Source organism: Chenopodium album, chromosome 20 (assembly GCF_948465745.1).
Source record: "Chenopodium album chromosome 20, dcCheAlbu1.1, whole genome shotgun sequence".
Classification (NCBI taxonomy): domain Eukaryota; kingdom Viridiplantae; phylum Streptophyta; class Magnoliopsida; order Caryophyllales; family Amaranthaceae; genus Chenopodium; species Chenopodium album.
Window position 1 is genome coordinate 37635977 of NC_137853.1, and position 14018 is coordinate 37649994.

Below are 14018 nucleotides of genomic sequence, written 5' to 3' on the forward strand. Positions count from 1 at the left end.
GATGAGCTCAGTACTTGCATCTCAGGTAATTAATTAATCATTGGTACTTCCTGTTGTTTATTGCTGTTACTGTATTTATCTGCACTCTTATGAATTCCATAATCAGTGAACTGACAAATGAGAAATTCCAGGTGGAGAAAACATTTGGAGCCCGAAACTCGGAACATCATCATGGAATCCGCAAGTTGGTATGCTAATCAGTGAATCTGATAAATTATTGTCCTACACATGTCCTAATCTGTTCATGTCTTATCACGCCTCTTTACTCATCACTTGTCTGTTTTGTTCCATGCTTTTTTGATATTTTCTTTAAGACTATGTGTTCCCTTTTGTAGTGAGTGCTTGGGAAGGCGAAATTTCTTCAAGTTGCTGAATGATTTATCCAATAATGGCTATGAGCTACACCATGGGAAACTTTTCCATCCAGGTATGAGAGTAGGGCGTACAAAATGCCCTACAACTACAAAGCCTTCTATGATTACAAGCAAAGGACAAATGTTATGGAATATGACATTTATGCACTGCATCCGTCACCTATCTGATCTTAGCTATGTGCTGAGAGTTCCTTTCTCTTCTGACCTAATTTTATTTTATTTTGTTCTGTTTGGTTTGTTTGTTTTATTGATACTAGCATGATTACAAATGTATAGTTCTCTGGTGAATGTGTTGCAGTTGTCTTTACCTTAGAATGATTGATTTCATGTAGTAGTGATCAATGTAGTTGTAACACAAACTTCTACATGAACCTGGACAATACCTTAAGGATAGGTAGACTTGCGGCGTATGCCCTCACTCATGTCATGTGCAGCGCGTGCAACTGCATGCCACGTGCCACCCTGGGTGCAGGTACACCTAGGAGTATGAACGTATGATTGTAGTTGTACAGAGTATATGTGGTCATAGTTCCTTCAGTTTTATACTCGTATCTGATGACATGATCCCAATAAATACAGGGTAGTTGGTTGAAGTATCCATGATTTGACGTATAGATTATCATCTAGTATGAGTGATACATGAATCTGTATTTTGGGGATGCCAGTAAATGGCTGGTCCTGGAATTCCTTTAAATTTGATAGCTTCTTGCTAGTGGCTACTGCCTACTGATGTTCATGCTATAATTAGAGAAGTCCAGTTTTCTTTCTGTTTTGTGATATATCTTATCCAATTTTTAGTCTCTTTTAACAGCTAAGACCGGTTAGAGGCAATCGTTCATACTTTTTAAACTTCCGCAGATCTTGCCAGTTGCAGCAATTGTGCACTGCTTTGCCGCAACAGCACTCTCTAGCAGGGAAAGTTATTACAATCTACTCCCATCGGCCCCTTTCTCGGAAAGTTAGATCATCCCTCATCTAGGGGGTTTGGTAGGTACTGAAGTGCATTAATCCTGTCATGATGCAGGATTAAGATTAAGATTGTGGTCCGTACAAAACGGTCCATTATCTAGGAGGGGTCACATAATTAAAGAGGGGTCACATTAATCTTAAAGATCTTGACATGTCCAAAAAAGATAAATAATGGGGTCATCGTACTATAGAAACACATAATAGTGGAATATGATTCATGATTGTATCATCGTATGTCATTGCTCCCACCATAAATTGCTTTATATTCTATAGTTTTCTGATGTGGTGATAAAGATTGGTAACCACTAAGGAAGCCCCATTATTGGGTCTTTGCTGAGCTTATTTTGGTGAACTGTCTTTCTTTTGTCATTCTTTGGTTTCTTCTTTGAGTGAGGTAGGATAAACCCCTATCTTTGGTTTGCTACTTATTTTAAGCTATGTTCCTCTTGCTAGATTTCCATTTCCTTGTTGATTGGGTTTCATAGTTTTCGTCTTTGTCTAATGTGCATCCTAAAGTATCGGGAATGGTGTTCTCATGCTGGTATGTGTGCAAGACGTGCACGTGTGAAAAAGGCATGTGTATACATGTTTATATGTTTTTTGTTTAACCTTTGTACGTGCGCTACTCCAAAATACATGCAATGATTTATTGCTGCTTTTTTCGTGGGAAAAAAAGATAAAATTTTAAAAAAAAAAAATCTTTGCCAACTATTTTCCTATTGTGGAAAAAGTTTTGGCCAAAATAAAGTATTCCAAGGATAGAAAGTTTTAAACTTTGTGAATGCCATAAGTTACCATTAGCCATAGGAATTGCCTTTTTATGAGTGATGTGAGTTTAAAGCCTTCAAGCTTCAACCATTATACTCCTATGGTGTTCGTTCACTACCAATAGTTATTACACTTATATAGTTGTTGATTACAGGTTTAATATATATGATAAAATTGTATCACAAAATATTCTTTATAAGGACATAATGCTTGTTGAGTTGAAATAGTGTTGCCTTGTGACAAAATAACTTATGTACTTGCTTATTGTTGATGACATACTTAACTAACTCGTGTGAGGTTTGCAAAACAGAAACACGCCATGAAAGTGAAGGAGATTTGCATACAATAGATGTATGTATCATATATTTGTGTTAATTGATAAGTAACTAAGCTTATCTTATACAATACACTCGTTGTATACAAGACCTACTAAAGAGGTTTTTTTTTTTAAAAAAGATAGTTGGAAGAATACCACATAAGCCACCTCCATAATTTATTTTTTTCCAATTTGACTTATATTTAAACAAGTTGTTGACGTCAACTAAATTAGTTGGCTAGAAGTATTATGAGTGACATTCAAGGGTCGAATTCCGTCTCTGTTATACTTTTTATGACTTGTTCTATACTAAAAGAACAAGCTAAAATGAACATTACATAGGAAAAAGTAGTTTCTTACTTGATGTGCAAATTTGACTCTATACCTGTATGAATTGTATCCCATTGAAAAGAGTTTTCAGTTTTGCCATTACTCATAATTTATTTCATACCTTATTAAACTTGAGTGAATACACTCATTGCTTCTGTTGACGAAAGATATTAGTATTAATAATGTGTTGATATTGCATGCAGTATAAATTACAGCATCTTCATTCGAGCAATTTGGAGAACATGAAATGGCCTAAAATAAGACTGTAAGAGAACAAACTTTATTGTATTAATATGGAGTACATAATATTGAAAAAAAAATCCAAAAATAATGGTACCTTCGACAATGTTTTGAAATCCCCGCAAAACTGTTTTCCACTCTAGGCCAAGCCCACTCGATAATAAGAGGATTGATCCATATGAAGGGAGAATGCCCACTTAAGCATAAACCCAAAAATCTCTTCCACAATTCACAAGATTCAATCACAGATGTTTAGTGAAAATAAGTCACCGAAATTAATTTCGATTTAATAATTATAATTTATAATCTGTACAAATAAGATAATCCATAAAGATGACCGTTTAAAAGCATATTGGATGAAACCACCGACCCAATTGAACTCTTGGAGGGTATTAGGGACAATGGTAAACATCTCGGCAATTTTTATTTCCCGGGCGAAAAAAGGTCAAAAAAATTACAAAATTGAAGGCTATATAATCCACAGTTTTTGAGGAATTTTTGAAGTTTCGGGGCTAGTGGCGAAAAGTGTTGAGACCTTAAAGCTGTCAAAAACTGACCCGACCCGAGGACCAGACTTTAACCGACAATGATCTAAACCCAGCTTATACTCGAACAATGGGTTGGATTATATAGCTTCAATTTTGCCACTTTTCGCCACCGGGCCCCAAAACCTCAAAATTTCCATAAAAAGCGTGGATTATAGCCTTCAATTTTGTAATTTTTTTTGACCTTTTTTCGCCGAAAATAAAAATTGCCGAGATGTTTACCATTGTCCCTAATACCCTCCAAAAGTCTAATTGGGTCGGTGAAACCATCCAATATGCCCTTAAACGGTCATTTTACCCGTTCAAAAGTTGAAGTGATTTCGTAAAATCAAGCTTACCACGAACGTTTATGACAATATATAATGATCATATGTGGTTTCAAACGGAATTATATGATCCCAAAATGTATCCCTTAGGGTCTCAAGACTTTTCGCCACCGGGCCTCGAAACCTCATAATTTCCTCAAAAAGCGTGGATTATAGCCTTCAATGTTGTAAATTTTTGACCTTCCTTCGCCTGAAACAAAAAATTTCCAAGATATTTACCATGGTCCCTAATACCCTCCGAGAGTACAATTGGGTCGGTGAAACCATACAATATACCCTTAATGGTCATTTTACCCGTTCTCAACTTGTAGTGATTTCCTAAACACATGCCTACCACGGACGTTTATGACAACATATAATGATCATATATGGTTTAAAAAGGCAATATATGACCCCAAGATGAATCCCTTAAGGTTTCAAGGCTTTTAGCCACCATGCCCCGAAACCTCAAAATTTCCTCAAAAAGCATGGATTATAGCCTTCAATTTTGTAATTTTTTGACCTTTTTCGCCCAGAAATAAAAATTGCCGAGATGTTTATCATTGTCCCTAATACCCTCCAAGAGTCCAATTGGGTCAGTAGAACCATCCAATATGCCCTTAAACGGTCATTTTTATCCGTTCACAATTTGAAGTGATTTTGTAAAATCAAGCCTACCACGGACGTTTAAGACAACATATAATGATTATATGTGGTTTAAAACAGAATTATATGACCCCGAGATGTATCCCTTAGGGTCTCAAGGATTTTTGCCACCAGGCCCCGAAACCTCAAAATTTCCTTAAAAAACGTGGATTATAGCCTTCGTCTTTGTAATTTTTTATCTTTTTTTGCCCGCAAATAATAATTGCCGAGATGTTTATCATGATCCCTAATATCCTTCGGGAGTCAAATTGGGTAGGTGGAACCATCCAATTTACTCGTTCACAATTTGTAGTGATTTCGCAAACCAAGTTTACCACGGACGTTTATGACAACATATAATGATCATATATGGTTTCAAACGACATTATATAACCTCGAGATGTATCCCTTAGGGTTTCAAGACTTTTCGCCACCGGGCCCCGAAACCACAAAATTCCTCAAAAAGCATGGATTATAGCCTTCAATTTTGTAATTTTTTACCTTCTTTCGCCCGAAACTAAAAATTTTCAAGATGTTTACCATGGTCCCCAATACCCCCCGGGAGTACAATTGGGTAGGTGGAACCTTCCAGTATGCCCTTAAACGGTCATTTTACCCGTTCAAAACTTGTAGTGATTTCGTAAACTCAAGCCTACCACAGACGTTTATGTCAACATATAATGATCATATATGGTTTCAAACGACATTATATGACCCCGAGATATATCCCTTAGAGTTTCAAGGCTTTTCGCCACCGTGCCCCGAAACCTTAAAATTTCCTCAAAAAGCGTGGACTATAGCCTTAAATTTTGTAATTTTTTGACCTTTTTTCGCCCGGAAATAAAAATTGCTAAGATGTTTACCATGGTCCATAATACCCTCCAAGAGTCCAATTGGGTCGGTGGAACCATCCAATATGCCTTTAAACGGTCATTTTACCTGTTCACAACTTGAAGTGATTTCGTAAAATCAAGCCTACCACGGACGTTTAAGACAACATATAATGATCATATGTGGTTTCAAACGGAATTATATGACCCCGAGATGTATCCCTTAGGGTCTCAAGGATTTTCGCCACCTTGCCCCGAAACCTCAAAATTTCCTCAAAAAGCGTTGATTATAGCCTTCAATTTTGTAAATTTTTGACTTTCTTTCGCCCGAAACTAAAAACTTCCAAGATGTTTACCATGGTCCCTAATATCCTCTGGGAGTACAATTGGGTCGGTGGAACCATCCAATATGATCTTAAATGGCCATTTTACCCATTCACAACTTGTAGTGATTTCGTAAACTCAAGCCTACCACGAACGTTTATGACAACATTTAATGATTATATATGATTTCAAACGGCATTATATGATCCCGGGATGTATCCCTTAGGGTTTTAAGGCTTTTTGCCACCGTGCCCCGAAACCTCAAAATTTCCTCAAAAAGCGTGGATTATGGCCTTCAATTTTGTAAATTTTTGACATTCTTTTGCCTGAAAAACTAAAAAATTCCAAGATGTTTACCATGGTCCTTAATACCCTCCGAGAGTACAATTGGGTCGGTGGAACCATCCAATATGCCCTTATACGGTCATTTTACCTGTTCACAACTTGTAGTGATTTCGTAAACTCAAGCCTACAATGGACGTTTATGACAACATATAATGATCATATGTGGTTTCAAATGGAATTATATGATACCGAGATGTATCTCTTAGGGTCTCAAGGCTTTTTGCCACCGGGCCCTGAAACTTCAAAATTTCCTCAAAAAGAGTGGATTATATAGCCTTCAATTTTGTAAATTTTTGACTTTCTTTCGCCCAAAACTAAAAATTTCCAAGATGTTTACCATGGCCCTTAATACCCTCCGGGTGTCCAATTAGGTCGATGAAACCATCTATTATGCCATTAATTGGTCATTTTACCCGTTCACAACTTGCATTGATTTCGTAAACTCAAGCCTAGGGTCTCAACTACTTTTTGCCACTGGGCCCGAAATCTCAAAATTTCCTCAAAAAGTGTGGATTATAATTAGAGCTATCAAAAACTGACCCTACGCGAGAACCCGATCTTAACAGACAAAAATCTGAACCAAACCTGTAATCGAACAATGGGGTGAAACTAGTGACTTGTAACCTGACTTGAACCTGACCTGATCTTAACCGAAAACCCATTTGGTCCAATATTTTATGGCCTAAACCCAAACCTGTCTCGACCTAATAGTAACCGTCAACTGATTTAATCCGACCCGAAAACAATCAGGACCTGAACTGGTACCCAACTTAATTAAAACATAAACCCGAGTCATGGAAGGTTTAATAAAATTTTATATGTCTTTTATTCAGCTTATATAACTGGTATAATTCTGTAAACCTTCAATCCGATTTAATAAAATCTTTTGTTCAGCTTATATAACTTATGTTCTCTATTACTCGTATATAGGTCTAATAAAATCTTATTGATGCTTGATCAAATTATGGAAGACGTAATTATATAGTTCAACTTGGCCACATCGATATTTATTAGAATTGAACCAGAACCCGACTCAACACTAACCCGAACCCGAATGTACCATCTTGTAAACCCATCCAAACCCGACTCAACACAACCCGAACCTGAAATTGAATCCGATCTGATTTTAACTCGAATTGAACCCGACCTATATCCGAAAAGGTGAACGAACCGTTATAACTCGAATTGAAATCGACCCTACCTGAACCTAAACTTGATCTAAAACTAGATTGAGCCGACATAACCTGATCTTGATTTAACCAGAGACCTAATTTGACCCAACCCAAACTCGACTTAAATACCCGAATTGACAACTCTATACTCGATTAGTGTTATAGGGGTTACTCACTTAGTGTTACAAGAGTTACTTGGTAAGTATTATAGATTTAGAGCCTGTTTATTTAAGCTAAATTGTAGTTCAATTCAGCTCAGTTTCTAATTTCCTTCTCTCATAAACAAACAATTTAGTTCAATTGAGCTCTCAAACCAATTAATCCAATCAACGCATTGACATTAGTTACATTACCCACGTAGGAGATTGTCGGTACAGTTCCAAGTTCCATTAAATTGTGTTGAACTTCCATTAAAGTGAAGTGAAAATGATGGGAATTAGGCCGCAGATCATACTATTTGGGGATTCCATCACACAACAATCCTTCGCTCCTAATGGCTGGGGTTCTGCTCTTGCTGACAATTTCTCTCGCAAGGTTCTATTTTTATTTTCTTTCCCAATAATTTTCCTTATTTCTTGCACAATTCCCTGATTTTTAATTGTGTTATTTTTCTCTACATTGTCTTCTACATTTCAGATTTCATCGTTTTTATTGAATTAATTTTGTAGGCTGATATACTGAATCGAGGCTATGGTGGGTACAACACTAGATGGGCATTGTTTCTCTTGCATCACATTTTTCCACTGGTATGTTCTTAACCCAGATTTAGTTTGGGTTTCTATTAATTTTTTGTAATTTTTATTTTAATTTTATCTTTTGTGGTGATCATTTTTGTTTGAATAACCTAATTAAAACAAGAAATGGAAATTTTGATAGAGAAGAGTAATAATGATGATGGTGGAAGTTGGTGAAGGAGGAGGATTAATTTTGGAAGAGTAAAATTATTTACAAACATTAAAATGTGGGTATGTCCAAAACTTGCACACAATTGAATGTGCCCAAATTAAATTTTATGTTTTCATGTTATTGAGTAGGACAAGTGTAGTGAAAGAATTGAACTTTATGACTTTAATTATGTTAATGTGCCCAAATTTAAGAGTTTTGTTATGATAATTGGACCCGAATGATAGGATTGAACCTTACCGAGTTTTTGGATGAACCCTTTATCCTTTTTTGGGTTTTGGTGTAATTGAAAGTGTTTAAGTGTCAATAGGTATTTTTAGATTAGAGAATAATTAAAATTGGTTGAGAATTTTAGACAATAGGGCTCATTAGGAAAAGTCATTTGATCTTTTTTGGGTTTTGGTGTAATTGAAAGTGTTTGTGTCAATTGGTTGATAAATGTTGTGGTTTTGGAAAGTAGCAGTTCCTTAAAGTAGGAGCTTGTGGTGAGGACTTGGAAATACTGGAATGTGAATTGTGTACGTAACGATGCCAAATTACTATGCTATTTTTGAAGCACACAACTTAATAAGTCTATAAGTTTTGGGCTCTCTGACTCTCTGTTGAGATGTAACACTACCACTAGTAACATTGAGTGTTTATGTAAAGTTTGCACATTTTTGACCCAAAATGAAGTCCTGGGGTGTTAACATTCATGTTGGAATGTAAAGCACTTATCATGGATACATGAGAATTAAGATGAGATAGAAGCATAGAACAATATGAGTAGTCAATAATATGTGTGAAAAGTGGGTGTTAGTTAATCATGAGCTGATTTTGAGAGGGAAGGGGAAGGGGGTTTGTTACTCTAAATGGGGGAAATGGAGTGGCTCCTAATACATAATGCTTCCTAATCGACCAACTCTTTGGTTGAAGGTGTAGTTACACTTTGTGATTGAGCTTAAAACTTGTTTCAATTCTTGATAATGACCATAATTTATTATTTTATTTTTTATTTTTTTGTGCCTCCATTATTCCTGCAGGGTTTGGCTAATCCTCCTGCTGCTGCCACCATTTTCTTTGGAGCTAATGATGCAGCTCTTCTTGGGAGGAATAGTGAAAGGCAACATGTTCCTCTTGCGGAGTTCAAGGAGAACCTTAGAAAGATTGTTCTTCACTTGAAGGTTATTTTCTCCTAACTTTGATGAACTTACTTATTTGTTGCAAGTCAGCTGGTCTCATTTTCTTTTGTCTGTTTAGAAAGCACTCATCCTTGCATTTTAAGTTTTAGTTGATTGTCTTAACTAATTTGTGTGGAAGGGATAGTGCTATCTTCCTTAGTACTTAGATATGTGACATCTGTCACTAGAAATGTATCCTTGCCTCTGAGAAGGTATCATTTTAGGTTACAATGAGTAGTCAGTTCTTATAATTCCATGATGGGGAATTATTAACGCAGGTCAAATGGTCATTTATTGTTTAGGACATTCTCATAAAGTTGCTTCTTTATTTTCCCTTTGTTTGATCCAACTAGTATGTATGATTTATTACTGTCTACTTCTATAATCTATCTCATTTAATTGCAGAAATGCTCACCTAACATGTTAGTGGTGCTTATAACTCCCCCTCCCGTTGACGAGGAAGGCCGCATGGAATATGCTCAGTAAGTCTTCTAATCGTCTACATTTTTGTGAAGATTTTTGTTATTTCATTCCTTTCTAGAATTCTAGGTGTAGACTTGTTTTCTGAAATAACAGAAACTATACATGACCTTTTATGCAGCCATTTTACTTTAGCAGAATGGCCATTTTAGAATAATTATCAGAAGCAGGGACAGCCCTTTACGTATGACCCCACCTTAGACAAAAGGAAATTTGTCTTCTAATCTTGCTTCTTTGATATGGTACGTTAAGGAGACTCCTTTTAATGGCCCATTCGATATAGTTGTGACCTGTGATTTGGCACATTAGACTACTTGAGTAAATCTGTAGTTTAAATGTGTTACTGTCTTCTACCATGGCTAAGCAGCCAAATTATAGGGTCTTAGTCTGAGAGCAAATATGTAATCCTTTCGACAGAAGATGATGCTGACAATGTAAGGAATTAAATTGTTTAGGCATTTACTTTGGAGAGTATAGGTTGAATGGTGTTACCCTGTCAATGACTCGATGGGCAGCAATGGTTGCTTTGGGAATTTCAACAATGATGGCTATCTATGTTTTTAATAACATAGAGCTATAGATTTGCTTTGGGGTTTTCACCAATGATGGCTATCAAGGTTGTAAATAACACAGAACTCTAGCTTTTTTTTTCGTATCATGTCAAAGTGTAGGCTGTACTTACTGCTGTTAATGTCCTGGAAATTATATGGTTGGAAGTCTTCTTGATACAATGTCTAAAGAAATATGGTAGGAAGTCTTCTTGATATTCCCCTGTTGGGGAGTGTAAGACATTAGATCTGAAGTTTTTGCTTCAAAATCCATTTCGAAACTTTTAAATCGCCCCTTGCAGAGTTGCAGGTATTCAAGTTGTCAAGGGAAAGTCTCAATGGAATTTGAATTGTGATCGATGACCAATCTGACTAAAGATGTTACTTACCCTAAAAAGTTTGCATGCTAAGGTGACTGTTTGATTTTTCTTTGGCTGTTAAAAAATGCCCATATATATCACAGAGAATCCTCCTTTGCTCCAATGTGTAGCCTGTCAAGGCTGTGTGGAGTCCATTTTCTATCTTATTACCCATGTTGAAGGTTTTTTTATACCATTGTGATTCTTACGTTAGATTAAATATCTCGATGAAGGTAAAGCTGAATGATTCTTGGATTGTTTGATGTCTACCAAACTCATTAATGACGGGAAACAGGGAAGGCCTACTAATTTTTTGGCTCTATGATGGCCATTAGTTTTATTATAGGAGACACATCATGGTTGCCCATGGAAAATTACAGAAAGACTTTTAAGATAAATCTTAAGGATTTAATGAAAATTGGTGATCATTTGGGCCATTGATGAAACTGGTTTTGAAGTCCGCAACATGAAGCTACTTTTAAAGATTGAATTACACCTGTATGGCTCTTTATGAGGCTGTGGGAAATGTTGTTGAAAATTGGAAGAAATCCTTGTATTGTCTGATGGATTCCAGGAACAATTAGTGAACCAAACCCGCAATTAGTTTTCTGTGGATAAGGCCACAAGTGATGCTTGAGAAGCCCATCCAAAGGCTGGTAATTTTATCTGCATCTGTAGTTGGAACAGCAGTTAAATATAACTTGTCTTGTTTTATGCGCATGCCAAAAACGCCCTGATTTGTATAGATTTGTGTGATTTTGTTTGAGGCATCAGGTGTATGTCAAGTTATATGAACCACTTTTTAAGGAAAATTAAGGGTGATATGGGAAGACAGGACGTTGAATAAAAGCTAGTGGACAAATATTAGGAAATTTCCAAAAGGTAAGATTTAACATTTATTGTGGGATGGAGGGATTACATGACTGTGAAGAAGGGCTAATTGCATGAGACTCGTTTGTGTGGTGACCTACCAGGCTACCAGAAGTAAGCCAAGTTACGGGAGAGAGAAGAGTAGAAGAAGGAAATAACGTCAATTTCCTAATATTTTAGTGGCTTGATCTTGAATTGTGGTTTGATCATTAACATGCAGGGTGAAATGGTGTATTTTATATCTTCGGACTGTGTATTGCTTTGTTTCTCCTGTTCCTCGGCTAGGCTCAACTTTTATTATTTTATTTTTAATTTTATTATACTCAAGTCGTGCAAATGTATCTGCCATGTAAATTTATGAGTATCTGAAAGCAGCACTTTTACTTTTCTGCTAGGTCGATGTATGGTGAAAAGGCAATGAAGATTCCGGAAAGAACAAATGAAACAGCAGGTAAATATGCAAATCAGTGTATTACATTAGCGGAGGAACTGAGTATTCCATCCATAAATCTATGGTCCAAGATGCAAGAAAATGAGGGCTGGCAAAGAAAATACTTGAGGTCTGTGTTTCATTTAGAATTTGTCTTTTGACCAGTGCTTACACCTCTTACTCTTCATTGAGGATTTATATCTGAAATATATACGGCAAATATTTGATCTTCATTGTTTCTCTCATTGACAGTGATGGGTTGCATCTGACATCCGAAGGCAATGCAGTTGTGTATAAAGAGGTGGTTAGCGTCTTTAACCAGGCTGGTCTATCTGCTCCAAGTATGCCTTATGATTTCCCTCATCATTCGGAAATTGATTCAGAGAACCCTGAAAAAGCTTTTACCATACAGTGTTCATAATGCAATATCTATGCATTCATTTGCAACAACTTTAATTTTTATTTTTCTTTTCACTGATCAATTAGAAAGGCGTATGGAGTTTTTATGGATATTTCGTGGTTATATTCTTTGTACAGGCCATTATAAGGTTCTAGTACTACGACTTCTGATCATGAATATTTTTACCATGCTCTTGACGATGATAAGTGAGTTGAAAGAGAATTAGTTATGGTTTTCTTGTGTGTAATTTGAAATTTCCTTAATACTACCAATTTTGGGAGGACTTTGGCCATTATTATAAAGCAACACCACCTTTGAATAGTATCTAGAACATCATCACTTTTATGATGCACCATCGACTTTTTAAAATTTAGACTTAATTGAACTTATTTTTACTTATAAGACCATATTAGAACTTGTAATTGAAAATTGAATTTGAGAACTCTTTATTATTTGGGTTTTTCTAAGTTATGCCCCTTAAGTAATCAAGTTTCTAAGATGTGTCCCTCAACTCATTGTTAGTAATTAAGTGTACCTTGCTTGGGTGTTTACAAGTTAATTGAGGTTGATGAAAAGGCATAGGCATATCTTAGAAACTCAACTACCTGAGGGGCATAGGTGCATAGCTTAGAAAAACCCTTAATCTTTTATCTAGATAAGGTCAAGGTGATTTGTAGACGTACAATCTAGTAGATCGACACAACGACACTTCACTCAACAAGCGTTTCCGGATACGTAAATTAGCCCAATGCCAGAAATTGTAAGGGAGAATGATCACAAATTCACAATCATCAATTTGATGTGAAATACAAGCACATCAAATAAAAATGTGATGGGATACAACAAATACCTAATGATTCTAAAACCAGAGTTTGGAATTAATGAGTAATCAGTTAGAACCAGACTTCATCTATAATGTGGGCCACAAGCCAAATTCCTCAAACAATCTTTGTGACAAGTAGATCATCGTCTAGATAGGTTTTTAATACCCTTTTCGAATGTACGTCACGATGAAGAGTTATTGCTTCTGCCACGAAGATCATATCAAGTAGTTCCGATAACATAGGTACATAGCTGATTTATTAAATCTCTTTAAGATATACTTTCTCATATAAAGCGGGTTCATGGTGAAAAAAAAAAAAAAAAAAAAAGATACCGGGTGTACAACATCATATTCTTAGGTGCACACTCATGCACCTAAAAATAGGTGTAACAACAGCACAATATGAACATTAGTTTTTCAGAAAGTGAACATAGGTATAAAAAAATATGAACATTAGTTTTTCAGAAAGTGAACATAGGCATAAAAATGTGTGATTTTCGATTTCTTATCATCTTATGTGGTGACTTTGTGATTAACTTCGATTGATTAGGTTACTACCTTCGTTAACATTTAGTAGCAACTTTGGGGTATTATTTGAGAGACATAAAATATTCTAAAGTTGCAACTATATGTTAACGGAGGTAGTATATGATTTTCTTAATTCTAACGAATTGAATTTTATTTGATTTTCTGCATTTTTTTTTATCAATGAACATAATCATGCAAAATTGAACATATGCATAGGCTCCCTTAGATGTGAACATTAGCTTTTCAGAAAGTGAACATAGGTATAAAAAAAATATGATCTTATGCATTTCAGAATGTGAACATAACATTTCAAAATATGAGCGTAAGCATTGGTTTTCTTAAAGTGAATATAAG

At 35.8% G+C, this 14018-nt stretch overlaps 1 protein-coding gene across 1 annotated transcript; it reads left to right on the forward strand.

Annotated features, from left to right (window-relative positions):
- Nucleotides 1–7541: 7541 nt before the first annotated feature.
- LOC145598030 (GDSL esterase/lipase At5g62930-like) lies at nucleotides 7542–12475 on the forward strand. Its single transcript, XM_081654317.1, has 6 exons — nucleotides 7542–7697; nucleotides 7832–7909; nucleotides 9089–9229; nucleotides 9632–9708; nucleotides 11879–12043; nucleotides 12166–12475. The coding sequence occupies exons 1-6, from the start codon at nucleotides 7590–7592 to the stop codon at nucleotides 12332–12334; spliced, it is 738 nt and encodes a 245-aa protein (XP_081510443.1). The 5' UTR covers nucleotides 7542–7589; the 3' UTR covers nucleotides 12335–12475.
- The last annotated feature ends 1543 nt before the right edge of the window (nucleotides 12476–14018 follow it).